General features: G+C 44.6%; 2 protein-coding genes across 5 annotated transcripts in view; one reads left to right on the forward strand and one right to left on the reverse strand.

The window, feature by feature from the left end:
* Nucleotides 1-27642, forward strand: part of TMEM62 (transmembrane protein 62) — a 71907-nt gene extending 44265 nt beyond the window's left edge. For all 3 annotated transcript variants that reach the window (XM_068254149.1, XM_068254150.1, XM_068254151.1), the window contains 8 exons: nt 848-970; nt 4378-4533; nt 9944-10103; nt 12538-12651; nt 14176-14260; nt 14804-14908; nt 16916-17034; nt 24351-27642. In XM_068254149.1, the coding sequence (XP_068110250.1) occupies nt 848-970; nt 4378-4533; nt 9944-10103; nt 12538-12651; nt 14176-14260; nt 14804-14908; nt 16916-17034; nt 24351-24677 (1189 nt within the window). In that variant the 3' untranslated portion in view covers nt 24678-27642. The remainder of the gene's footprint in view (nt 1-847; nt 971-4377; nt 4534-9943; nt 10104-12537; nt 12652-14175; nt 14261-14803; nt 14909-16915; nt 17035-24350) is intronic.
* LOC137533018 (uncharacterized) lies at nt 17637-22612 on the reverse strand. 2 transcript variants are annotated; one of them, XM_068254147.1, is made up of 5 exons: nt 22530-22612; nt 22360-22393; nt 22203-22262; nt 22029-22088; nt 17637-21932 (listed from the first exon to the last, which is right to left on the reverse strand). In XM_068254147.1, the coding sequence occupies exon 5, from the start codon at nt 20522-20524 to the stop codon at nt 17720-17722; it is 2805 nt and encodes a 934-aa protein (XP_068110248.1). In that variant the 5' UTR covers nt 20525-21932; nt 22029-22088; nt 22203-22262; nt 22360-22393; nt 22530-22612; the 3' UTR covers nt 17637-17719. The 2 variants fall into 2 exon arrangements, with proteins under 2 accessions (XP_068110248.1, XP_068110249.1); XM_068254148.1 differs by having other exon boundaries at nt 19999-21932; nt 22530-22606.
* Nucleotides 27643-27763: the final 121 nt, after the last annotated feature.

Raw genomic sequence — 27763 nt, forward strand, 5'->3', positions numbered from 1 at the left:
GTGCCTGGCCCGTGTCGGACAAGTGTTCCACCCAGCGGATCAAATCACCTCCAGCGACAGCAAACTTCATTGTTCACGCCGCTCCCCTGTATGGGTTGTTCGGTTGTCCCTCTGTTGCTCCCCCTCGCCCACAGTGCAATACAGCTGACTTCTGTACAGTCCGGTCCAGCAATGTCGCCCAAGGGGATTGGGTCCCAATCCCCAATGGGTGACATCCATCAAAGGTGTGTACGGGCTGGTGCACACCAGAGCGGTTCATGAGCGTTTTAAAAAACGCTAGCGGTTTGAAAACCGCTTAGGTAATGTATTTCAATGGGCTGGTGCACACCAGAGCGGTTAGTTTTTTTTCCCACAAACGCAAACTCGGGGCTGCAGCATTTTTTAGATTTCTGAGGCGTTTCTGCCTCAATGTTAAAGTATAGGAAAGTGGAAAACCGCTCTGAAAAATGCTAGATCAGAGCGGTTTTCCAGGCGTTTTTGTTACAGTAGCTGTTCAGTAACAGCTTTACTGTAACAATATATGACATCTACTACACAAAAACACTCCAAAAACCGCTTGGCATGTTTAGAAAATCTCTCTAAACATGCCTAGAATCGCTCTGAAATCTGCTTCAAAAACCTTTAGCGTTTTGCAGATCTGCTAGCGGTTTTTGGTGTGCCCTGGCCCTGCAAAGTCTTCAGATCTTTCACCTGATTACAGCTGCCTTTTCGGCTTGATTATATTTTTAAAGAAAGATTAATTACAGTAAATCTATAACGCACCTCAGCAATTTGTTTTATGTAGGTGTGGAGCAACCCTGGTGTGGAACCACAAGTTGCACATTACTTTGTTGTGTTTTATTCCTAGTTCAGCTGTTGCCTATTTATGTGGTCATCTGCACACTCTGGGAGGCTTGGCCCCCACGCTGCACAGTCAGCATCAGCAAGGCACCCTGGAGCTGGAACTGGGAGACTGGATGAAGAACAGGAGGTAACCGTTATTATAAATATTATTTGTAACAATAAAGAAAAATTATTTTTAGAACTAGAATGCAGGAAAACAAACAACAAACAATTCCACATTCCGGTATACACCATAAGGTATTACCTTTTAAGTGTACATGTGGGGAAAAAGTGGCCCAAATGTACTCACCTCGAGACCCCTTGCACACTGTGTCACTCCGCGGTACGCTTCCTCGCTGCAAGGCTCATGCAAGTGTATGGAGACTTTTACAGCTCATGCGATGCGTCAAGTATGAAAATCAACTCAATCCTGACTCACAATTTGCAGCACGCTACCGCATGATCCATGCCGACCACAAGTCAATAGGCAATGCAGTAAGTGCAAACGCTGGGAGTGTGAAGCGGTGCATGTGTGTGGACCAACGGGAATCCCAGTGACAGTCCTCCTCCCCAGCAGGGAGTACGACACTAACCAGGGGGCGGGCCTATGCATATGACCCTGTCACTGCACCGTGGCACAGAGTTATTTGAAGCATGATTTCTGCAGTGCGGTTCATCCCAAACATCAAGTGTAAAACTGGCCGAACATCAGAGACTTCCCCATCCTCCTCCACTGGCCTGTTCCCTCTGCAAAACCGTAAACAAGGGCTTGTCAGTGGCTCGCACACGCACAGTAGCATGGACCTGTAAATGGACCTGTAAAAAGCGGAGCCCGATCGAGTCCGCGCTACTGCACAATCGGGGTTGGCTTTTTCCACCAAAGCCCAGTGCAGCGAGCTATTGGGAGGACTTAATGCTGGAACAGTGGCGGAGGGAGACTGGGGAAGCCTCTCTAGGATCCAGAGGCTTCCCTCTTCCAAGGTATCTAACTTTTTCATTTTTAAAATTAAACTTTTAAATTTTTAAAGTTGACTTTAAGGCAGAGCTTCAACTTGTTTTCACATAAAAAGCTCACAAAGATTTGTAAGTGTTTTCCCAGAAACCATGCACATTTACAGTGTGAAAAATGTAAGAAGAATCTAATGTATTAGAAACATAGAACCATGTGTGGTGTTCAAAAAAACAGGCTGTTTTTGTTTCTTTTTCTCATTGATTTATCTGGACTGCGATTTATAATTCATTTCCACGATGTGGAAAAACCTATGTGAATTTGGCGCGTGTGAACCCTGCCCTAAAGGAAACACGAGGTGAAAATAAATTGAGATAAACAATTGTATATATCGTCCTTTTCCTAAAAAAATTTTTTTTTAGATATCGCAGTTTAATTTTATTTTTTAATCTACTTTTTAAGTTTTGTTTTACTGTTTCATTGTCTCTGCTCAATGACACATTTATTGACGTATGCCAGAGCTATGAAATATTGACCCTTTTTATCTCTTTCCTGCTCTCAGAAGCCTTTTTTCTGCCAGGAAAGTGTTTTACGGCTGTAATTCCTTATTGGTGAGGGATATGCTATGGTCCGAACTGGTCCCGACCCAGACAGAAACTGTCACTTGCATATCTGATTTTTAACTCTTTCAGGCAGAGAAAGAAAAAGAGGAACACGGCATAGTTATTTGTGTGCTTGGCACTACACATACACGTCTACCTCAGTATGTAACCTCATGTACCCTTTCACGGTAAAGTACCGACCCTTCTTTGAGTTGCTTCTTACATAGGTGCTAGGTAACCACATAACAAAATCTGGATCTTTTCGTTGCTTGAATCACTGTGTACCGAAGTTGCCACAACCAGGAAGTACAAGTCCCCTCTGGTGATTGATTTTTTAGTACTTTAGCAGCCTAGAAGTGTAATCAGATTTTTATGGTTTAATTGATATAACATTTTTGACATTAGCTATTCCATCCACCAGGCTAACCTTTATAAAGAATGGTGGACATCTGTCATCATGAAATACAATCCTAGATTTTGGTCCAATTCACCCTCGTTGAAACCCACATCCGATGGCTACATCGGCTATTAGATGCATATTCTCTACAAAGAGAATGTTGGCGCATCCAAGAGAATGTTGGCGCATCCAAGTTATAGAAATTAAGTTGGTCATGTAGCTGCTCTTTGCTTGTAAAAAGCTTCCATTCACCTATACAGTGGGGGTATACATTTTTACCGGTGATGCACAGATTCCATTGCATGTTAAGCGCTTTGCCTGTACAGTGTGCAGTGACATTGCACGCCACAAGCCTTAATTGGGTGCACCATTATAAACAAAAATGATGCAAGCTATTTTGCATAATAGGTGATTTACTTAAAGTGACACTTAAGGCAGAAAAAGAGTTTTACTCACCCTGGGCTTCTACCAGCCCCCTGCAGCCATCATGTGCTCTCGCAGTCTCGATCGGATGCTCCTGTCGCCCGCCGGCAGCTCCTGTCATTTTCAGCGATAGGCCTGGCCACGTGTCTGCTTCTACGCATTCTTGTCCGCAATAGCGCCCTCTATCCTGCTATTGCAGATAGGAACGCAAAGAAGCAGACGCGTTCAGTCAGTAGATTAGTTACTGACGGAGTGCAGAACAGCTCACTGACCATGTAGGGGAACGACTGGAGCAACCTCCGTTCTGCCCAGAAACATGCTCTCCCTGTGATGATAAGTTGGTTACATGCTGCTGGTGATGTGTTGTTTGACACCTGAGGCCCCCTGCAGTATCTGTGGCTCTGCCAAGGACACATGAACAGTACGAACACTGTGTGTGTGTGTGTGTGTGGGGGGGGGGGGGGTGGAGACTCAGAGCATCTGTCAAGAATTGTCTTTCTTTCCTGGTCTGTTTGTGCTTTGCACTCGCCTCTCACTGTAGGCACCCTGATGTTCCTTCAGTCAACCAGATCTTCCCTCAAGCGGCGCTACGCAGTTTTGAACTGCATGCGCACAGCAAGAGCAAGCCCTCGTCCATGAGCACTTGGGAACCCCGAGAAAGTTGCACGTATGTATAGGTCAGCAGTATAGGACAGTATAAAGGTGCCGCCTGTCTCCTTCCCAACTGGTTTCGCAAACTAGCTTCATCAGGGATTAAGGATACAAATGGCTGGCACCAAATATATAAACTTTTACAATAAAGAAAGGGGTGGGGCTATGAACGCCAACAATCAAGACCCCTCCAATAGAGTATAGATCAGACTCTACTCTACTAGGAGATTGACTATAATCCATAATAGTAAGTTATTCAGCTTGAAAATGTATTAATCAAACACAGCAGTTGGTTGCATTTGATTGGTTCTTTTTTAAATCTGCCACATTTGCATACATTGACATACAATTGGCATCAACATGGAATTATTAGCATCTTATTGCTCATTCCCAGTATCTCTTACCTCTGGATTGCATTGGATTGTGATGGGGCTATGTAGAAAGTTTGTGTTTAGATGACTTTTATTTGCTTTTGTGTGTTGTCTCCTTTTTTACACTTCTAATGGTTTGGTTCCATTTTTGTTTTTGCCCAGATACCGCATATTTGCTATTGATCACGATTTGTTCAGCTTCATTGACCTACAGTATGATGAGTGGCCAGCAATTCTCATTACTAATCCCAAATCTGCACTCTACACAAACCCAGCAGAAGAGCCTGTAAAACGTATCCACAACTCCACACATATCAGGTAATTGGAGATTTATGTCTTCCCTGGACAAAAGGTTGCATTATGAATGCTGAGTAGAGCACACTGTTTGCTATGAGGGACAGGAGTCTCAGTGCGGTGTTAGTGGAGTTACAACACAACAAAGAGAGGAAATGGTCTGGCACTATGATTTAATGTGCAACAATATTGACACAAATGAGCAAGTGATGATGTACATTGCAAGGATATGACAGTCGTTACAAGCATGAATGAGTTGTGTCATATCGTGGTGTCTGGGGTGATTCCTGGGTGTAGATGGGAGGCAGCAGGTGTGGGTGCCAAAGGGTGCACGGCCTAACGACCGTTTTGTGTGGCACGCCAAACTTCTTCTGAGGCTGAAGTGTGCAGGAATCACCCCAGACACCACGGTATGACACAACTCATTCATGCTTGTAAGAACTGTCATATCCTTGCAATGTACATCGTTACTTGCTCATCTGTGTCAATGTTGTTGCACATTAAACCATAGTGCCAGACCATTTCCTCTCTTTGTTGTGTTTCAAAGGACTCTCCTCTGCATTGAGACTTGAGCACATGGTTTACTGGGTGTCTCCTTCCTGAAAGTGCCAGCTAATACAAGCCTTGCCCGAGTGCCCGCTAGCTCTCCCACTACTTAGTGGAGTTACAGCTGGCTGTGAGGGACAGGACTCTCAGAGCAGTGTTAGTGGAGCTACAGCTGGCTTTGAGGGACAGGAGTCTCAGTGCAGTGTTGGGGGAGCTACAACTGGCTATGAGGGGCAGAAGTCTCAGTGCAGTGTTAGTTGAGCTACAGTAGCTGGCTATGAGGGACAGGAGTCTCAGTGCAGTGTTAGTTGAACTACAGTAGCTGGCTATGAGGGACAGGAGTCTCAGTGCAGTGTTAGTTGAGCTACAGTAGCTGGCTATGAGGGACAGGCGTCTCAGTGTAGTGTTAGTTGAGCTACAGTAGCTGGCTATAAGGGACAGGAGTCTCAGTGCAGTGTTAGTTGAGCTACAGTAGCTGGCTATGAGGGACAGGAGTCTCAGTGCAGTGTTAGTTGAGCTACAGTAGCTGGCTATGAGGGACAGGCGTCTCAGTGCAGTGTTAGTTGAGCTACAGTAGCTGGCTATGAGGGACAGGCGTCTCAGTGCAGTGTTAGTTGAGCTACAGTAGCTGGCTATAAGGGACAGGAGTCTCAGTGCAGTGTTAGTTGAGCTACAGTAGCTGGCTATGAGGGACAGGAGTCTCAGTGCAGTGTTAGTTGAGCTACAGTAGCTGGCTATGAGGGACAGGAGTCTCAGTGCAGTGTTAGTTGAGCTAACACTATGAGGGACAGGAGTCTCGGTGCAGTTTACATACAAACTCCTGAACAAAAACTTTCAGGAGGAGCACCAATAATAAGGTAAACTTGACGTGTGCCACGGTCAAGGCCTCTGTGCCATTAGAGACCAACAACAGTCCAATCACAAGTAAGACCGGCACCACTGGAGATGAATAGTATTAATGAGCTCTTTTAATCACACAAACATGGCTTCAGCAAGACAGACGCTGTTTCGGGCATAGCCCTTTCTCAAATTGCAATAGCCTACAAATAACACCACCACATGTGTCCTTAAATATCCCTCCCCCACTAAAAACACCAATCGGTGTCCCGCTGGGCGGGGTGTAGCATGGCGGACCTGATGGGGAACAGACAACTTAATGTGCAAATCACATTGGGGAGACATAACTTCCATTTACCTGTCACCTGCAGATCTCCGAATACAACGAACGACAATCGAGACATGCACAATGGGAGCCGGCATCCTCCTCCAACTACGTCATCACCCCTCCTCCCCGTGCGCCGCATTCATCAAACAGCGGCAGCACGCAGGGGGCAGGCACCATGCGTATCAATGGAGCGCAACACTGCGCTCCATCAAAGGCCCGAACTTCCGGAGCAACCGGAAGAAACCTCCACTTAGCACGCAGAGTCTGATGGTCACTAGGCAACAAACTTGAGTGTACACAATCGGGCTCAGCAGCTTGATACTGTGCGTGCGCCCCGTCCACAGCCCAGGAAACGCCAACTGCCGCCATAAAAACGTAGAAAAACGTGAAAAAGAGTCCGGCCACAAAATAGATACTGTGGACACAGGACATATCAAGCGTAAAGGCATACAAGAACGTAAATATCCCGACTCTGGACAAGGCGCACGCTAAATGTAAGAATCAAGTAACCCAAAAATTAGGAAAAGTACAAATGTATGGAAAAATATAAAAAAAAGGAAAAATAAGAATAAAGTAACCCAAAAATTAGATCAAAATATGAAAAAATATTTGAACAATGACAGGCAAATGGATCAATGTCACACCATGTGTCAGGATGGCAATACATACCATCCAGAAGAAACCTCAATCAGGACGGCCATACACACCACCCAGGGGAACCTAAAAACACATAAGAGCAATAAGTATATGAAAGTTGCAACATCACAAAATATACAATAGTAAAATGATGGTGAAAAAGGCAAGGTAGTAAGAATATCACACAGCTGACATTAAGTTAACGGTTATGGACACAAAAACCCAGATCATACTCCCGATTCATACCCTTAGGTTCTAATGTATCCAGCTTTCTAATCCAAGCTGCCTCTCTTTTCAATAATGCCGTTTCTCTATTACCCCCTTGCCAATTGACGGGGACAGAGTCAATGACTGTCACCCTCAACTGCGACACCGAGTGTCCCTTTAAGGCAAAATGTTCGGAGACAGATTGACCCCGCACTTTATTACGGATCGCAGACTTATGGGACGAAATACGGTCCTTCAACCGCTGGGTAGTCATACCCACATACCCAAGGCCACAGGGGCACTTGAGTAAGTAGACCACAAAACTGGAATCACACGTGTACCGTCGATTAAGAAAAAAAGTTGTGCCTTGGGATGGATGTGTGAATCTGTTGCCTTTAAGCACCATCCCACACATATGGCATCCCAGGCATGGAAACATACCAGCATTTTTGCTGCTGACCTGTGCATTTTTTTGGGTCAATTTGTCACGGATCGTCGGTGCCCTTTTGAACGACATAATAGGGGGAAAACGAAATTCAGGAACGAATGGAAATCCCTCAGTGAGGATCCTCCAGTGCCTGCGGATCACTCGCGATACTGCGTCACTGCAGGCACTGAAGGTCGACACAAATGGAATGCGTGGGCCAATCTGTCTCCGCCTCCCACCAACACGAGGCACAAACGTAGATGGGGGATAGCCCCTCCTGCGGAACTTCAACGTCATTTGTTCTTTCTGGAAACAACATCTAGACTCGTCACTGACTGTTTTGTCCACCCTACCTAACTGGCTAAGTGGAATGCTGTTTTTGGTACCTGTTGGATGAAAACTTCTATAATGTAAAAGTGAGTTACGATCAGTGTCCTTGGTATAAAGGTCAGTGGAAAGTCGGTCACCCACCCTGATGACCAACGTATCCAAAAACGAAATAGACACTGGATCATGGTGGGACGTCAGTCGTATAAAGGGACACGAGTCATGCATCTGAGTCACAAAATCCATAAGGGTCGAACGGGGCCCCCTCCAAATGCAAAAGATATCGTCAATAAAACGCCACCAGCATAATGAATGCTGGTGGAACAAGGAATTACCATAAACAAAGGCCTCTTCATAGAGGCCCATGTATAAATTTGCATAGGAGGGAGCCACGTTCGACCCCATGGCGGTCCCACTTAGCTGTAAATAGAACTATCCCCCGAACTCAAAATAGTTACATTGAAGTACAACCTGTAATAGCCTAGTGCAAAACATCCTCTGCTGAACCGTCAGATCTGTACGAGTCATGAGAAACCAGTCTACGGCCTCTACACCCCCATCATGTGGGATGGAGGTGTAGAGGCTCTCGACATCAAAGGTCACCAGGAGGACATCCTCCCCAGGGAGTGTGACACCACTCAATTTTTCCAAAAACATGGAAGTGTCTTTCAGGTATGAAGGGGTGGCCTGGACTAATGGCTGAAGAATAGAATCCAAAAATTTAGCCAGTGGTACAAAAATTGAGCCAACACCAGCCACAATGGGTCGGCCAGGAGGATTCATTAAACACTTGTGAATTTTAGGGAGGGTGTATAATTTAGGTGTCACTGGGTAGTCTTCCCTGAGAAACCTAAAAAGTCCCTGGTCTATGATATCCTTCTTAAGAGCGTCATTCAAGAGGTCATCTACTTTTTTGCGGATCCACACAAGTGGATCTCCTGGTATGGGCTGATAAACTCCCTGGTCAGATAACTGTCTCATAATCTCTGCCACATACATGTCTGTGTCCATCACCACCACAGCCCCACCCTTATCGGCAGGGCGGATGGTAATGGACACATCCTGCTGCAATGAAGACAACGCCCCTTTCTCTAGCTTAGTAAGGTTCTGAGGTATAAAAAAAACCACCCTTTTTACTCCCCTCCTCTATATTTTTGATATCCCCTTGCACTTTGGAAACAAAATTGTCTATGATGGGGTGACTCGGTGGTAGAAAAGAACTCGGGTTTCTGAAGCCCATGGCTTTAAGTCTGAAGCAACCATCATCCTCATTATATCTATTGGATGGAAAGGGGGGTAAACATGCAAAAAAGTGTTTTAGCCGTACACTCCGAAAAAAACGAAATAATTCCTGGTCCAGCGTAAAGAAATTAGTAAAGTTGGTTGGACAAAATGACAGTCCATAGTTCAATACACGAGTCTCCTCCTCTGAAAGAGTCCGAGATGAGATATTGACCACTAAGGACTCTACAGGTTCTTCCTCTGTCGTAGGACCCGTGGACTCAATTTCTTCTTGGGGACTTCTCCTCCTGCGGCGCCTGCCCCCTCTATGTTTCCTCCGCCTCCACAGTTTGGGGAGGCATCACGCGAGGAGGCACCTGATTCATCACGGGCCGAACCGGCCCCAGAATTTGGAGGTTTCTTTCCTCTAGGTGGTTTCTCCCCAATGTGATTTGCATATTAAGTTGTCTGTTCCCCATCAGGTCCGCCATGCTACACCCTGCCCAGCAGGACACCGATTGGTGTTTTTAGTGGGGGAGGGATATTTAAGGACACATGTGGTGGTGTTATTTGTAGGCTATTGCAATTTGAGAAAGGGCTATGCCCGAAACAGCGTCTGTCTTGCTGAAGCCATGTTTGTGTGATTAAAAGAGCTCATTAATACTATTCATCTCCAGTGGTACATACAAACTCCTTGCAGAGGTTGACCTGGCTGGGGTTTGAACCGAGGACCCAGAGCTGCAAGGCGAGAGTGCTAAACACTACGCCACCATGCTGCCCACATTTGGCTCTGTTTGTGATTCCTTACATTTTCCATGTTCCTATTGCTATTCCATTTTTATTATTCTCCAGTTTTCAGGAGGTTTTAAATCTAAGACCCCTAATTAAGCTTTTTACTGTTTAAGGATCCTGGTGTTCTCCCCGTCTCCTATTGCCTCGGTCAGGGTGTTCATAGATAACACAGAGTTGGGAGAAGCTGAGCATTCCTCTGGGCCTTTATATGTCTTGGAGTGGAATGCCGAAGCCTACAAGACTGGACTACATGCAATTAAGGTCGAAGCACAGGTGATGAAAGAATCAAATACTGTAACATTACATGTATGGCATACAGTGATTATAGAAAAGAATCACCTTTTGTTGCTTTTGCGGCATGAAATGATTATAGATGCAAAAAAATTTTTCTTTCCAGTGCAACTCAGTTTCTACTCCCAATTTCCCAGTTTCTACTCAGTGCAACCTATAATAGACCAGTGAAAAATATAATAGCAACACACAAACACTTAAAAGTACTTAAAAATTAGTTGTGACAAATCACCTTCTCCATTGCATTCCAAGCTAAGTGGCTTCCACCTGTGATTAATTATGATCGTTTTAGTTAGTTCAGCATTATAACAGCTATTCCTGGAGCATTTAAAGTGTAACTGTCGGGCATAAAATCAAAAATCAATTCTTTATTTTTATAAAGTAATAAGGATGCTAACCAGGCAATCCAGAAGTTAAAATCACTATTACTTTTCTTGTTGACAAATGATCATTCCCCAGTTTACCTGACTCTTATTTGGTACACACAAAATTTGGTACACAAAAAGGAAGTTGCAGGGCATGCTGGGTTGTCTTTTTTTTGTTTCTCTACTTCCCCTCAGACTTGACTAATGCAGCCTGATTGTCTGAAGCCTCTTTCCCTCCTGTTTTCCCCTCCCACATCTCTGTTCCTCTATGATTGGCCAATATTTCTCATGCTGAGACAATGCACTATCTATAGTGAAGGGCAGGAAAATCAGGCAGAGGACAGTAAGGGAGGAAATGACATCAGGATTAGCTTCAAAATAGCCACAGTTAAAATGGGGAATGCGAAGAAGGATTTTCTCTTTCTTTACTGTAGAAAAATCACTAAAGTTAAAACGTGGACAGTGCAATGCATATATTATGTAAGTAGAGCAAGTATTTATATATGTGGTTTATTTCTGAGATATTATGTCTGACAGCTCCTCTTTAAGCACTTGGTAGTGCAATTAAAAATAAACAATCAATTATGAGTTTGCAGTTTACTAATCTCCAAAATAAAGCTCTGGACAGGCACAAGTTAGACGACTGATAAAAACAAATACAAAATGTAAAAAGCTTTATCAAACCCCACGAGCCAAGCAAGTCTGGAAATAAATAGTGGAAAGTGTTTGATATTAATGGGACCCTTTGCAGACCAGGGCATTCTATCAAAGTGGATGGAAAGAGGAGGAGCCTGTTATAAAAGGCACCAAGAGGCATTTGACAGCTTTCAAGCACTTTCAGAAATATATATCACAGACTGGTCATGGTGTCCATGTGAAAACAATATCACAAGCACATCACAAATGTGGCTTGTGTGGGAGGGTTGCAATAAAAAACACTCCTTAAAAAAGGTCACATTAACTTTTGATTGAGTTTTGCCAAAATGCATGTTGAAGACTTTGAGGTGAAATCTTGTTATGATCAGATGAGACCAAGATCAAACTATTTAGCCAGTAGCATAATTAAGGAGCTTGGGGCCCCAGGGCGGGTTTTACATGGGGCCCTAAGCTCTCCTACCAAGGACAGCTGCAATGTCAGAGAGGTGTATTTAGAGAAAGGAAACAGTTTAAGGATTTCCACTAAGCAGTGGTGTAGCAATAGGGGGTGCAGAGGTTGCGACTGCACCAGGGCCCTTGGGCCAGAGGGGCACCGGTAGGCCCACCTGCAACCGCAGTATTAGCTCTTTATTGGTCCTGTACTGGCTTTGAATGGTGGTAATCATTAATACACTGTTCCCCATCCCTTTCTTGCACCTCTGACCCTGTGGTTGTCCTTGGCAGGTTTTAGTGCACCGTATCAATTAAGTATGTAGTGCTTGGGAGGGCCCAATGTAAAACTTGCACCGGGGCCCATAGCTCCTTAGCTACGCCACTGCCACTAAGCAATGCACCTGCATAGAACCAATAAAAAGCTAATAAGATGAATGAAGGAGGGACTCTAGTCTGGTCTAGGGGCCCTGGTGCGGTTGCAACCTCTGCATCCCCAATTGCAGTGCTCTGCAAACTTGGCTCTGCAGCTGTTAAGGAAATACAAGTCCCACAATGCATTTGCCTTTATTAATCATTCTGTGGCTGTCAGACTCCTGCACTGCATTGTGGGACATGTAGTTCCTTAACAGCTGGAGAGCCAAGTTTGCAGATCTCTGCCCTTTCGCTACCCACTGCCTCAGCACAAAATGGTATACCCTGCAGAAGGCAATACACCTCACCATCCAAAGAATGCCATACCTACAATACAGTAAGGCCTTTTTTCAGGAGCAGGGACTGGGGCACTTTCCTAAAAAAAGTGTCAAAAAGTGAATATTCTGAAAGGGCGATTCCTTTCTATATCCACTGTAATAAGATGACCAGTTAAGAATTTAATTGGCCTGAATGCATCAAATGACTATCTGGAAGGTCTAATAGTAGCCATAGTTCGGGCCCACGTTGCATGTATAACATTTGTGTTGCAGGATGCCTCTGGGAGGAAACAAGCCAGAAGCCACCTGTTTAGCTTGGAGGATGATGTGTCTGTCAGCTTTAGCCTGTTCCCATCTCTGATTCTCCTCACTGATCACTACGTTATGGTAAGATGGGCTCAGTGTATTATAATTACATCAGGATAATGCCATATTAAATTGCTTATCAGGATTGCATACCGTAAAAAATCCTCCCTAGCAGGGCTATGGAGGCAAGTCGAGGAGTGGGAGTTGAAGCAATTATGGGTACCTGGAGTCGGAGTTGTTGGTTTCATAAAACTGAGGAGCCGGATGATTTTTGTACCAACTTCACAGCCCTGATAAGTATTATGGCTCTTTCACCTCTGAGCTTGTCTTCTGCGTTTTAACGCAAAATCAATACTTTTCGTTAGCCAAGTTAACATGAAAGGCCATAGACTTTCATTTTACCTTTCACATCTGACGCTGTGTTTTGGTGCGTGGCGGTTCAACGCACCCAGGACCTTTTAATCGTCCAGAGCCGGCTTTTTCCCGTCGGGTGAATGAATAACTACCATTGCTGATTGCGTCGCACCGCAACATCCCAACGACATGCCGCAGGCCATAACGTGTGCAGGAGAACGGAGTCGGAGTGAAGGAGTCGGAGCAATTTTTGGGTACCTGGAGTCGGAGGGTTCATAAACTGAGGAGTCGAAGTTGGAGTCGGATAATTTTTTACCTACTCCACAGCCCTGCTCCCTAGGAGAAATGACTGTTTTGAGTAGTTGACATTTTTACATAGCAGGCTGTTGCAGAATAGCAGTGAGCAGTGTAATATTTAACTACTCCGGCGCTGCGGATCTCCTCTGTTTTTCATGGCAGCTCCCGTAACATGCATCCCTTCATCTCTGCTCCCCTCTGCATTAAAGAGTACATGCTGAGTATTGTGTCTGTATAACACTCGGGCCACGAACGGCCGCCCTGTTGATCAATGCATGATCGTTCAAGGCGAGTTATTGTACGTGTGTGTTGCCCCTTTTCGAGTTTATGGGCGGTTTTTCAGTTTTTACGGCATCTTCCCAATGCACACTCAGATCCATAGGACTGGAAAAAAAAGTCGCCTATGGAGAGGGAAAGCTCTGGATTTTATAGTCTTCCCGGTCCTCTCTCGCTGTCCTCTTCCAGAGATGTCCCCTGTTCAATTTCATCACCTCTGGGAGCCCTCGGAAGGCTTCTGAAGCAATCGGGAACAAGATTGCTTCTGCAGCCTGCCAAGGTTCCCCGAAGGCGAATTCGACCATTTGGTTAAATACGTGCAAAGGGGCTAACAGTGCTGGAGTGAGGACACTAAGAAAGGAGTGGAAAGACTCTATGGGGATGATTCATCAAACAGTGGTAATATTACAGCCCACAGCAATATTATCGTTACTGCCTCGCAGAAGTATTGCAAGTGGCATGACCCACGGTACTCCAGTAGCACAGCCGTTACTATGGTTACCGTAGTAACGGTTATGCTACTAGCGTATATATCACAGCCCAGAGCCTTTTCTCTCCATAGATGAGTTTTTTTGTTTTTGGCTTCACATTTACTTTATAATCTTTTCTATTCATGCACCTCTGGATCAGGACTCTGAAGATTAATGTGATGTTTGCCTTGTTACTGTCTCTCCACAGGCGCAGGTGCTGTTCATTCTCATAGTGCTGAGTCAGCTCCTCTTACTCCTTATATACAAGATAAGAAGAAGACCCATACTGAGGGGTAAGATCTGTCAATCTAATGCTGCTATCTGTAAAGACACAGTTGTACTAGCAAGCAATACGGTATTCTTAATGCGTACCTGAACTGACATGTGACATGAGCAAACGTGTATATTCACAAGCCTACGAAAAACGCAGCCTACGGATCTCAGACCACATGGATTTGCCATTACTGCCGGTCACGCCGTCGCTGAATTTCAATTGACAGAACTATGTGAGCCGGTCAGTAGCTGATTTCATTGGCTTCTGACCCTGTAATCAGTGTGAGCCAATGAAAATGGCTCCTGATTGGCTCATGGAGCTTTGCTGACAGCAGGGCGAATGAGCTGTAGCAGCAGGAGAATGGCGCTATTGGCGGGAGCGTGCAGCAGGGAAGTTGAAATCCTACGCCCTGGCAGGGATAACAGCTCCCAAACAGGGGGCAAATTTCAACTAGTGCAGTCCAGAATCGGTGAAGCTTTTCTTTTTGCTTTACGTTTTTCTTTTGTTTTTTTTTTAAGTTGTCATTTATTCACTGGATTTTAATCTGTTTGTATACTTTTAGGACCTCCTGGATATTTTACATCAGCCTCATTCTCTATGCATGTACTGAGCAAGAACAACGTATTCTTCTATACAATTTTCCTGCTTAATCTGTACACAGCTGTAGGTGAGTAATACATGTACAGCAGAAATAATCACAAACCAACACTTTTGGGAACAGACTTGTTTCTGACCTTGGCCAAATGGCTTCTTTATCTCTATGGGGAGAGGAGAGATGTTGAGCATCTACCACTGCATGGGACCATAATAGTGATTAGCCAGGATGAATACAAATCCATAACTCTCTCCTGAAAGAGAAGTGTTTAATGAAAGCGCATATCTTGTTTCTTACACTGAAAATCTTTACTCGACTACTACTATAGTCCAAATACACTACATTTTTGTAATATGGACTATTGTAGTAGTCCAATTTACCTTAGTCTAGCCCAGGGGTAGGCAAACTGGCTCTTGGGCCACAAAGGGATCTTAATTTGACAGAGGGGCCAGACTAGTATCGGTAGGCGATGTGCTCCTCCCCCAGTACTGGAAGCCAAATGCTCCCCTAGTCTTAGTTCTGCACCCAGTTAGCCGATAAGCCTTTTCCCCAGTATAGATAGCCAGGTGTGCCTCTAGCATTAAGTAGCTCTATCCTCCAGTAAAGGTAGCCAGGTGTGCTCCCAGTATTAAGTAGCCCCCTCTCCCCAGTATGGGTAGCAATGTGTGACCCCAGTAATAGGCAGTCCCCTCCACAGTATAGGTAGCCAGATGTGTCCCTAGAATTAGGCAGCCCCCTCCCCAGTTTAGATAGCCAACTCTGCCCCCAGTATTAGTTTGCCCCCTCTCCAGTAGCAGATCCTTTCTTCTCTATGTAGAGTTATGAGTGGAGCATAAATTGAGGTTACTCACTCGCTCTCATCCTCCAGTGCCTATCTCCCTTCAGCTGTGCACCCAGCATTCTCTCTACGGCCAAAGCCGCGTCTTGTCATGCGACCTGCTGATGATGCGCCGCTACAGTCATGTTGATGGGACATAGGTCGCGCAGCTGAAGGAAGATCATTGCTGGAAGCTAAGAGTGGGTGAGTAACCTCATTTTCTGCTCCACTCGCAAGTCTGCATAGAGAGGGAGGAAGGGAAGAGTGAGAGAGGAAGGAGGGAGGCACTGTAAATCCGGCCCTGCATCGGCGGGCTGGGAACGGCCGTGTTCCGTATTTTGCCCATGGTTGATCTAGCCTGACTGCTTCAGTCTCACTGGTGATCGTGCTTTAATCCTCCCCTCTGATGTCCACTGTGCTAGAGAACACAGCATGAATCATCATAAGGAGGGTGTAAGTAGCGATTGTGTGGGAACAATCTGAATTGAGTTAAGAAGCTTCACTGCCATTTTGATTTTTGATTCCACTTTATACATGGAATATCTTCCAGCTAAAAAACAGAATCTGATACCTATAATGGATAACTGCTGCATGTAGTTGACATCACTGCATGCAGCGGTGTTACGTGGTATAGGTACTCGCAGTGACTATTCAGAAAGATCCCAGAAACAGGAAGAGACAAAGAGTTGAACCAGCGTGACAGCTGAGGATGCAACATTCCCCTTGGGCCCGGGGGAAACCCATACACTTGGAGTAAGACTGGCTGGAGGGGCCGTCACTGGTTGGGAAATTGAACGCCGTTACTGTTCCACAACAGATCGAGCCCTTGCAACCGAGATTTTCCTTCATGTTTGATCCTTTTGAAATCCTGTTTTTATCTGGAAATCGATCAAAGCGATTGATCACGTGGCCATGTTGTGGCATCGATATCTGCTAGACATTTGAATCAGTAATATTAGGATATGAGGGTCAGTATATAGAAGGAACTGTGAAATGGTAACATATAGGAGCCATGCAGGTTTGTGTATTGATGACAGTTGATAGGATGACATCTGAGGGGATTGTTTTAGGTTATAACACTGCATTGAATACCATTGTATTGTTAGTAAACATGAGGTGGTGACCTCTTTGAAGGACGAACATGTGAATGCTGATTTTCGGTTTCAGTGGATGAGGTTCTCTTGCTGAACAGTAGGCTTGGGAAGCCTAGAGGGGATGAAACCAGTATATTCATTCCTCCATCTTATGCTGTATTGTTCCAGGTCCCTGGTTCATTGGAGAAATCGTAGATGGCCATATGGGAGCTTGCTTTGCCTTTGGCGTGGTTGTTGGGGGACACTTCTTGGATGGAAGCCTCACGTACATGGTTGGAATATCACAGGTATATGTCCGGAACCTTAACCTCTTCATAACTTTTATTATAATACAAACCTGCAGCTAGAACCTGTACTAATGTTTGATTATGAACCAATTGGGTATGAGTTGCCAGACAGACATAAACATGCTTCTTGCAACAAAGTCTATAAGGGAATCTGCCATGTGTCTGAGGAGAATCACATGATCCGCCCAACAGCTACTGGAAACACTGAGGGGGGGGTGGGGAGGAAAATTTCCTCAAAGTGCAGCATTTGACCTGTTAGCCATTCACAGATAAATATAACGAAAATTGTATACTTACCTTCGGTAATTTTCCTTTCCTGTCGAATAACCATGGCAGCATACTATGGGTTAACCCCGCCCCTCGACCAATCAGGACTGGTATCTATAAATCTTTCCACCCCAACATGGCTCCCTGCTTTTGTAACTATGTCCATCTAAGACTGCATCTTACTAGGGTGGGTGTCCCGTATGCTGCCATGGTTATTCGACAGGAAAGGAAAATTACCGAAGGTAAGTATACAATTTTCGTTTTCCTGTCAAATCCATGGCAGCATACTATGGGATCTAACTATCCATCTAATAATAAGACTCGGGAGGGCACAATATGCTGCTTAAACACATTTAATTTCTCATTCATAACAATGATTTGATATACACAGAACAGACCATGAAAATTATCATCATTCTCATACTGTATCTGACATTGTGGCTGCTGTAAATATACTCTTGCCAAAGTGAACTGTAGAAGAGGCAGCCGGGTCCACCTTATAGTGCTTAACAAATGTATTGGCCGATGCCCAGTTAGCCGCCCTGCATATGACCTCTGCTGAGACTCCTGCTTGCGCTGCCCATGACGCTGAGATTGACCTTGTCGAATGCGCTGTTACTTTTGTTGGGGCAGTACCTTCCATGATACTGTAGGCTGACCGTATAACCCTCACCAACCAAGTGGCTATGGTCCGTATGGAGGCCGCTTGTCCCCTGCGATATCCTTCCGGGATTATAAAAAGTCTGTCTGACTTGCGTAATGGTTTTGTAATCTCCACATACTGTTTTAATATTTCTGGAATGTTCCATGCTGATGGTGTTTCCGATTCCTTATCAATGAAGACAGGTAAGTTCCATTCCTGTGCGAAGTGAAAGTTTGTGGCCACCTTTGGTATGAATTGCGGCACCGGTCTCAGTGTTACTCTGTCCGGAAAAAAATGCAGGTAAGGTGGTAGCCAACCTAGAGCTTGAATCTCTGACACTCGTCTTGCCGAAGCTATGGCTACTAAGAATACTATCTTAAGTGTCAAATTAGTCAGGTTACACTGCTCTAATGGTACAAAAGGAGGTTTTGCTAACCCCCTTAGCACTGTGGGTAGGTCCCACTGCGGGTATAAATTACGTACTGCCGGTCTTAATTTGCTTACTGCCCTTGTAAACTGTAAAATCAGTGGATGGGTGGCTAGGCGACGATCTAGCAGTGCTGACAAGGCCGAAATCTGGACTTTTATAGTCCGGCTTCCTAATCCCATGTCTACTCCCCTTTGCAGGAACTCAAGTATAGTGGGTATTTCAGGGTCATTCGCATCCAAAGTTCTGTCTTTAGTAAACTGTCTAAATTTATTCCACACACGGTGATAAGTTTTATTAGTGGAGTCCTTCCTTGCTTTTAATAACGTGTTTGTAACTGCCTCCGAGCATCCTAACGCTGTTAATTTAGACCTCTCAGCTTCCAAGCCGTTAAAGCCAACACCTTGGGGTCCGGATGAAGTATGCCCCTCTGCGTCAGTAAATTTCTGGGACATGGTAGTGTCCATGGAGGTTCCGCCGCTAATTTCTTCAACATCGGAAACCAAGGCCTTCTCGGCCAGTATGGTATTACCACAATCAACGTTGTTTTCTCCATCATTATTCGCTTGAGCAGACGATAGATGAGGGGGACTGGAGGGAAGGCATAGGCTAGTTGAAAATCCCACTTCGCCGTTAGTGCATCCCAGCCTGAGGCCTGTGAAAACTTGTACCTGGAAAGGAATCTCCGACATTTGGTGTTGTTCGGGGTTGCCATGAGGTCCACTTCCGGTTGACCCCATCTCTGGCAGATTTGATAGAACACTTCCTGGTTCAATTCCCACTCGTTGTTGTCGAACCACTTTCTGCTTAGAGTGTCTGCTAATGTGTTCTTTGTTCCCGGTATGTGTACTGCTCGAAGTGAGGTCAGTGTCTGTTGCGCCAATTCCATAATCGGGCAGACCTCCCTTAGTAGCGACCGACTCCGCGTTCCCCCCTGGTTGTTTATGTATGAGACAGCTGTGGAGTTGTCCATTCTGAGCACCACCGCTCTGTTCCGGATCTCCCTCTTGAAACTGAGAAGTGCGTTGTGTGCTGCTCGAATCTCTAACACATTCGCGGGGACTCCACTGACAGGCTCTTTCCACATACCTTGTACATACTTCGCGTCTGTGTGGGCTCCCCAGCCCCAGAGACTTGCATCGGTTGTTATGTAATAATGTTCGGTGACCTGTATACTGCGACTCCTGCTGAGGTTGTGATCCAGTAGCCACCATGTTAGTTCTGACTTCATGTTGTGTTGAAAATGGATCCTTTGAGATAGGTCCTTCCCATTCCATTGCCTCAAGAAGTTGTTCTGGCATATTCTCATGTTCCATGCTGCCCACATAACCATGGGAATTGTCGCCGAAAGAGTGCCCAGAATTCTCATAAATTGCCTGGCCTGTAAATGTTGATGTTTTATCACCTCCAATATCCTCTGTTTGACCTGTGCTTTCTTGTCTTCCGGCAGGGATACAGTGTTGTTCTTCGTATTGATCAATGCCCCCAGAAAAATCAATGTTTGATTCGGCTCTAACTGGCTCTTTTTCAGATTTATTATCCAGCCAAACTGTTGTAATGTGTTTACGAGGATGTCCCTGTGTCTCATTAGTTTGTGTTCTGAATCCGCTATTAATAACACGTCGTCCAGGTAGTGATGTACTCGCAGATTCTGCACCCTTAGAAATGCTATTACGGTCACCAATATTTTCGTGAACGTTCTTGGCGCCGTACATATGCCAAATGGTAATACCTGGAACTGAAAATGTCTTTCTCCTACTGCAAATCTTAAGTATTTCTGAAAGTGCGCATGTATGGGGACGTGGAGATACGCATCTTCCAGATCTGCTGACAATAGCCAATCTCCTACCTGGATGGATGGAATGATGGTTTGTAGGGATTCCATCTTGAATTTTTCCTGCTGAATCTGTATGTTTAAGAGCCTTAGATCTAATACTGGTCGCAAATCTCCTGATTTTTTGGTGACGAAGAATAGCGGCGAGTAAAACCCCCTGTTCCTTTCTTGCTGTGGGACTTCTCTGATGGCGTTTTTCTGTATTAAATCGTTTATGTATTGCTGGAGTATTAATAACTTCTCTTTCTTGTGTGGTATACGTGTTGGCACAAAGTGGTCCAATGGGGGAAGATCTTTGAAGTGCCATGAATGACCCCATTCTATTGTCTTTAAGACCCAAGAGTCCTGTATTTTGTCCGCCCAAGTCCGAAGATAGTTGCGTAGACGTCCTCCAACCGCCTCCAGACGGGCGGGCCCTATTTCAGAATGACTTGGCGTTCTGCGTAGAGGTAGAGTTTCGCTGTTTGTTATACTTTGATAAATTTGACTGTGCTCCCTGCCATTGCCTGCGAAACCCCTGATTGCCTCTTTGAGCCCTGTAATTTTTGCTTTTTGACTGAAACGGTCTCTTATCTGTTTGTCTTCTGTTAGGTCGCCTGTCTTGAGGGAGCAATCCAGACCTACCGCCAGTAACTCTAGCAATTGCCGTATCCATCTTGCTACCAAATAGATTCTTACCGTCAAATGGTATTCTACACCACGCCGCCTTGGAATTCGAATCTGCCGACCATGGTTTCAACCACATTGCACGTTTTGCTGTCACATCATATAACATACCTCTCGTGGCGCATCTCAGGATATCAAACGACGCTTCACCTATGAAATCTGATGCGATACGGAATTCTTCTAAACCTGCGATTAACGTATGTTTGTCTGCGTTAGCCTGGATTGCCCCCTCAAGGTTATCTGCCCATACTTTAATAGCCTTCGCTATCGAGGTCAATGCTATCGCGGGTTTACACGCTCCACCCGTACTTAAATATGCTTTTTTCAAATCTTGATCCATCCTTCTGTCCAGCGAGTCTTTAAACGCCACCGAATCTTCTATTGGTAGGGTGACATGTCGGGCTAGTCTCATTACAGATGCATCGACTAGGGGTGGTCCATCTAACTGTGCCGCTAGTTCACCTTGAATAGGATACAACTTGGATAAGCGATTGCCCATAGCAGGTTTCTTCTCTATTCTGGACCACTCATCTTTTACTAACTCTGAAACCTCTTCCATGATAGGAAAAGACACCACCTTCTTTTTTAAATGCGGATAGTATTTCATTTTCTTTGCTTGAAGTTCCTGGGGTTCTTCCCACTGTATGGCTTCCCTGACTGATCTTATGAAAGGGTCAACAAGTGCAAAATCGAAACCTATCGAAAACTCCTCCTCCACTTCCACCTCTTCCAGTGAGGGCAGCGTATCAGTAATACTTGCGCCTCCACCTATGGATCGATTGTCCGGCAAAGACGCTGCCGTGCGTTCTTCTAAAGATTGCTGGACTATCTCTTTAATTAGTGTTGGCAAGTCCTGCTGCTGATTTTCCTCCTCCATGGGGAAACAATAGAAACAGTCTATACACACAAGTTTTCCAGGCATTGTTTTTTCCCCGCATGCCCAGCAGTACTTCTTATCTGGCATATTAGTAAGGTTTTGCGGGTTTTTCTGCGGAGCTCTACTGGATTTTGCTGATGCTTTATGACCAGAAGATGAGGAAGTGGATGCTCTATCTTGAGGGCTGGGAAGACAAAATACACATTCGTGTATGAGTCCCACAGTCAAACCCCTCGCCTCTATTATTCCTACCTAAATACCTACCTGTCTACGGCCTTACCTATTATCAATGTGCTGATCTCTGTCACCGGTAGAACCTTCCATTATTTTCTCCGTAAAGCTACAAACAAAATAATGGTGCACCATGAGCTGGGGGAAAAAAAAATATATATGTATATACACATCCCTGACACACAACTTTATAGATGCTGACAACTGAACAGACAAACTATACCTGAAAACCACAGCTACACAGATGAGGTAATATACATCTACGTCTCTAGAAACCGGCGTGCTGTAACAGACAAAAAATAAAGCCCAGCATAATCAAAATCCACAACTGATACATCCCCTCAGCCATAAGACAAATGTGTTATGCAAATATAAAGTACCTGACTTTCCCTGCGACGGAGCACAAGGAGGATACTGCAAAAAATAAACAACAACAAAAGAAGAACATTACTGCGAGCCTGCAGCGCTAACCACTCTCCACCTATTGCTTCAAAGAAAGTAGCACAGCTAATCGCCAACAAGAGTAGAAAATAGAATCCATAGCACTTACATTTCCCAGCAGAGGCAGCACGCTTTCCTCCCAGCCAGCAGCATCTACTATGAGCAGCCATAGTGTCTTTATGCTTCCTGAGTGGATGACGTCATAGCTCCGCCCACTTCCTGGAAGCCCCAGTCATGTGATTTCTATGATACTCTGTCTCCGGTCTGTGTAGTGCACAGAGCGAGGAGTACACGCCCTCCTAGGAAGTAGCCAGCCTCAGCTCCCTGGTGCCAGTTCTACCCAAGCGAAGCTGCATTGCAGCCATGCTGCTGCCAAGTACACTGTATGTGGCTTCAACCACTCCTCCCCGGAGAGATCAGCAGACAGGGGGGTCTCCACTCACACTCTCGTTTAGAGGTTCTCAGAGGGAGCTTCGCGCGAGGGGAGGCACCCTGCACGGAGACTGCATAAATACAGTCAGGTAAGGCAAAAAAATAAAAACCTTGTACTTTGAAATGTACGACCAGTCCTGACAGTTCGGACAAAGGAAAAAAAGCAGGGAGCCATGTTGGGGTGGAAAGATTTATAGATACCAGTCCTGATTGGTCGAGGGGCGGGGTTAACCCATAGTATGCTGCCATGGATTTGACAGGAAAACTGATTTTTTTGATCAACGATGTGGAAGTCTTTTTTCAAGATTTGGATAACATGGGGAAAATTAGCTCTTTTCTTGGGTTTTATTTTGCTGTCTATGTCCAAATTATGGAACGTTCCCTACACATCCTGTTGCTGTTGATACTACATGAAGTGAGTGAATCTCTCCTATGGCAACATCAACAACTGTAATGAAATGAGCTGTAATTCTGGGGCAAGAGCGTACAACCTTTCTCTAAATGGAACCCGAGGTGGATCTTGGGGGGTCAGATGGGACACAGAGGCATGTTTTCTGCCTTATGGCATGCCTCTGTGTCCCCACACTGCCCCCGAGATTAGCGACAATAAATGTCACTATCTCGAGGCTAAACATTAAGGAGAGGGATTCCCTGTTTAAAAATGCCTGGCAGGGGCTTTCCTACAGGGTCTCCAGAGCTGGCAGTGGGTTTTTGGCCAACTGCTCAAATATGTTTTCACTTGCGCATCCACAGTAGGAAGCCGTCTGTCTTTGGGAGAACTTGAGGACACAAGAGCTCCTGAAGCCTTCTGAGGGCTCCTAACGGCGGCTTCATTTCACCGGGGGACATCACAGGAACCGGCGGCCCGAGAGCAAACAAGGGAGACTCTACAGGATCCAGAGCCATAGGTAAGTATATGCCTCTTTTTAAATTGCTTCAGATTTGCAACTTACATTATCTCTGGAAATATTAATTTATTCCTGTTTCTAATGATGCTGTAAGAAATGAGAGCAGAGTCAGGTAACAAATCGGGTTGTGTTGGGTTTATACACGTAGCATATCATCAGTAAACCACGTTGTAGGATAAACTTAGCATCAAAGCTAAGTTATTTCAAAAAGCACATTTAAGATGAGTGTTAAACACTGGTTCCCATATGCAATTCACTTTCTCCTAGGTGATATTTGTGCACCTTGTTATAAAATGCCATTTAAACCATCAGCAAGAAAATACTCAAAAGTTTGATATTACTTTTTCTGTTGCTTAAATGCTTAAAAATATTTTAAAGAGAAAATCAAAATTATGTTCTAGGTTCCTAGGAGATAACCCTGGAGAAAAAGTTAATTCCATATGGGCCACAGTGTCTATAATTTTGTTGGTTGAATTCCCCCTCTACTTCATTCATATTAATCATTTTATTAAGCAGGATGTTGGTGTGATAATTAGATAACACTGTTTTCCATAAAAGCAGAGCATTACCTCTGGAATCTCATTTTGCAGATGCTGTTCTTCAATATTCCCCTGACAGCGTACCTTTGCTGGTGTTTACTATGTAGATGCAAAGGACACGGCTTCCTTTCGCACCTCCGGCACACTAGGAAGATCATCTGTGTGCCGATACACTTCTTCATGTTCCTCCTGCTGATCTGGCAAGTCTACTCTTGCATCTTCCTCTTGCTGACCTACGGCACCTTAGCCACTTTCCTGTCGCCGATGAAGCTGTGGCTGGTGGTGGTCACACTGGTGCTGGGCAGGTTGGTGTGGGTGTACAATTCCACAGAACTGAGATCTTACATGGTTGAGCTGAAGAACTGTCATAGCACTTGACAGCTGCTTTGTTATTTCCTAGTATTGCAACGGATCTACAAGGGGCATTCTCTAACAACTCCTCACCACAGAAAAACCTGAACTGCACCCAAACAAAACCAAAAAAAACTTCCTAAGGCCGTTTCTTCTTTCATCAAAATTTTGTGGACCACAGATTCACAAAGGCCTATGGGGTGACCCAGCCTCTATTAGTTTTAAAAATTGTTTCAGCTATATAATTGTGAAGATTGTGCACAGGAACAGGATAGTGAGAATATCGATGAAACATTATTTTAGTCATTTACAAGACTCCAGCACTTTTCTTGCACAGACAGAATGCTTTGAAGCTTGCACATCAGTCCCCGTCCACCAGGAATTCAAAGTCCTGTTTCTCCTCACACTGTTGGGTCAGATTACCTATTCGTTTGCGTTTGGGAACTGGATAAATGACATGCACTGAGCGTCCTTATGCTAAGTACACACAATGCAATTTTCTCGCAGATTTACGATTATTTCCAAAATGCCCCATCTGAATTTCGATCGATTTTTCGATTTCCTGATCAATTTCCGTTCTCTTCTGTGGAACTTGATCGGAAAATTGATCGAAAAGAAGATCTGAAAATGATTGAAAAATCGATCAAAATTCAGATCGGACATGTTGGAAATAAACAATCTGGCAGGTAATTGTATGGTGTTTACCTAGCATTAGGGGAAATTTGACCCCACAAGGCAAGAGTTCTAATTATTTAGGGTTTATTTCCACTAGCTGCAAATTGCAGCTGTTTACCGCACGTTATTCTGGATGCAGAATCGCAGCCTATTGAAATAAAAAGGCTGCAACCGAATCGCATGTAGGGGAAAAATTCAGTTTGCCGTAGCCCACATCCAAGTCCCTTTAACTAAGCGATTGGGCTGCAGATTTGCAAAATCATGGGTGCCACATCCAATTTAAAAATGGATCTGGCATCCCAGTGGAAATTGTCCCTATGATCCCATCAGTGGTGTATGTATAGGAGTGCAGGCATGGCTTGTGCCATAGGAGCCATGCATGCACCCCTCCTCTTTGTGCTTCTGTGCAACGGCGCCCACCTCCCTACCAGCAGACCGCAGATAAGAAGACAGAATGGAAGGGTGGCCAGCGGCACTCAGTGACTCCCACCCCCCTTGTTCTCCTGTCACTTTACTTGCAGGGCACCTAGAAATTCAGAACTTCTCACTTGCCTGCTGCCGGTGCGCTTTCCCCTCCGCTGCTTCTCAGGCTGCAGTGTCTACCCCTTTACTAATGTGCAAGAAAGCAGTATACCCTCATCCAGGTCCAGCAGTTTCCATCGCTTTTCTCTGCTCTCCTCTTCGGCTAGCAGCAGAGCCACCCGATGCACTGTACTAATGTGCAATTCCCAAGTGTGCCGTGATGAAGGCTGCTGATCTGAGGTCTGGTGTTGGAGGTGGGTGCCACTGCTCCTGGTAGAGGTCTACACTCACTGCTTCCCAGGGAAGCAACTTCAGTGTTGCCATAGGCTCTGTTTTACCCAAATACGCCCCTAAATCCCATGCTGTACTACTGTATCTATTCAGCTGGTCAATATGCAGTAGTCTTTATTTCTACTGTAAAAACCGTCATTTCCCGTAATAGTTAAAAGGATACTATTCTCATTTACTTCATAACGTTGGCTGTAATTGGGTGATGTGCTAAAAAGGCAGTTGGGGGCTATAATTGCAATAAGCTAAAATGTTACCAAAACATATGGGATTGAGATGCTGCAATACTTACATCCCACCCCAGGGGGCAGTACTCCAAACCATTTCAATTTGGATTTGCATAACAAAAATCATTTTAATAAGTTTATTGCCTGCATCAATACAAACATGTTTAATTGAGGTTAAGAAAGTGGGGGGGGGGGGGGGAACAACTTTTGAAGGATAGAATCAGATCAAGGGCTCAAAATGTTGCACTGCCTATGTTGCCGATTGGGACTACGATCACCAGGTATTGAGCTCTTTGTACCTGTATCAAGACATTTTGTATTCTGTGCAGTAGATTTATTATAGTAGAGAGATTTTTTGTTATTACTTTAACGTGCACCAATCCAAACTGCAGTCTTTGTAATTACTTTAGTAAAATAGTAATTCGTTTGTTATACATCTTGGGTTTCTTCAGATCTCTGTTTACATAAGCATTACTACAGGTGTTCTTTATAACCGTGTGAAATTTAAAGAAGGGAATTACTGATTGTTGACAAGATTTGAATCTGTTGTTGATATTTTTTGTTGAAGGATTCTGAATTGAACTAGCGAGTGTAAAACTGGCCATACACTTATGGATTTCCACCCAATGTTCCCCAACGATCGATTTGTTTCTGAAAAAGGATAGATTTAGGAGTAATGGACTCCTACTATACACTGCACATCAATTTCCAATAAGTTCTAGCAGGGAATCTATTGAAAAATTGATCGAACTGGAGAGTTGCACTGTTTAATGCAGTGCAAAGCTATAGGCCATCGATCTGCTAAGGCGCTTGCTCAGATTGGTTTAAATTTTCCATTTTTATCCAATCGATACTTTTGATCAGTTTTTAGTCTAAATCAATCGATCAGACATTTTGGGGAATGGATTCCCAGCAGAAGAGTTGGATCTGCAAGGCATTGAACGAGAAAATCGATGAGTGTTTGACCACTTTTACAGAGATATTAACAGATTTTTTTGTTACTGTGAATATGAACCGTGGTCTGCACAACCATGAGTTCTGAGCTCTGCTGTCCAGTACGGGAAAGCAGGGCTGTGATTGGAGGGCATTCTGTGAACAAATCCATATACCACATCAGCCCTGACTTCTCGGTGAACTGTGTTTTTTGTGCATAAAAGCAACGGAGGCTGGTGAAAAAGGCAAAACTCTGCTCATATTAAAACCACTGCCAGCTAGTTGATGCGCTTCATTTGTTAGCCTCCACTTTCCAAGCATGCCTGTTAGACAGCTTATCCACTGAATATTTTTCTTTTTTACATAGACCAAATCTCAGAATTAAAAATCTAATGTTAAAGGAGCACTGCAATATGAGGGGTACGGAGGCTGCCATATTTATTCCCTTTTAAACTATACCAATTGCCT

Source organism: Hyperolius riggenbachi, chromosome 9, assembly GCF_040937935.1.
Source record: "Hyperolius riggenbachi isolate aHypRig1 chromosome 9, aHypRig1.pri, whole genome shotgun sequence".
NCBI lineage: Eukaryota > Metazoa > Chordata > Amphibia > Anura > Hyperoliidae > Hyperolius > Hyperolius riggenbachi.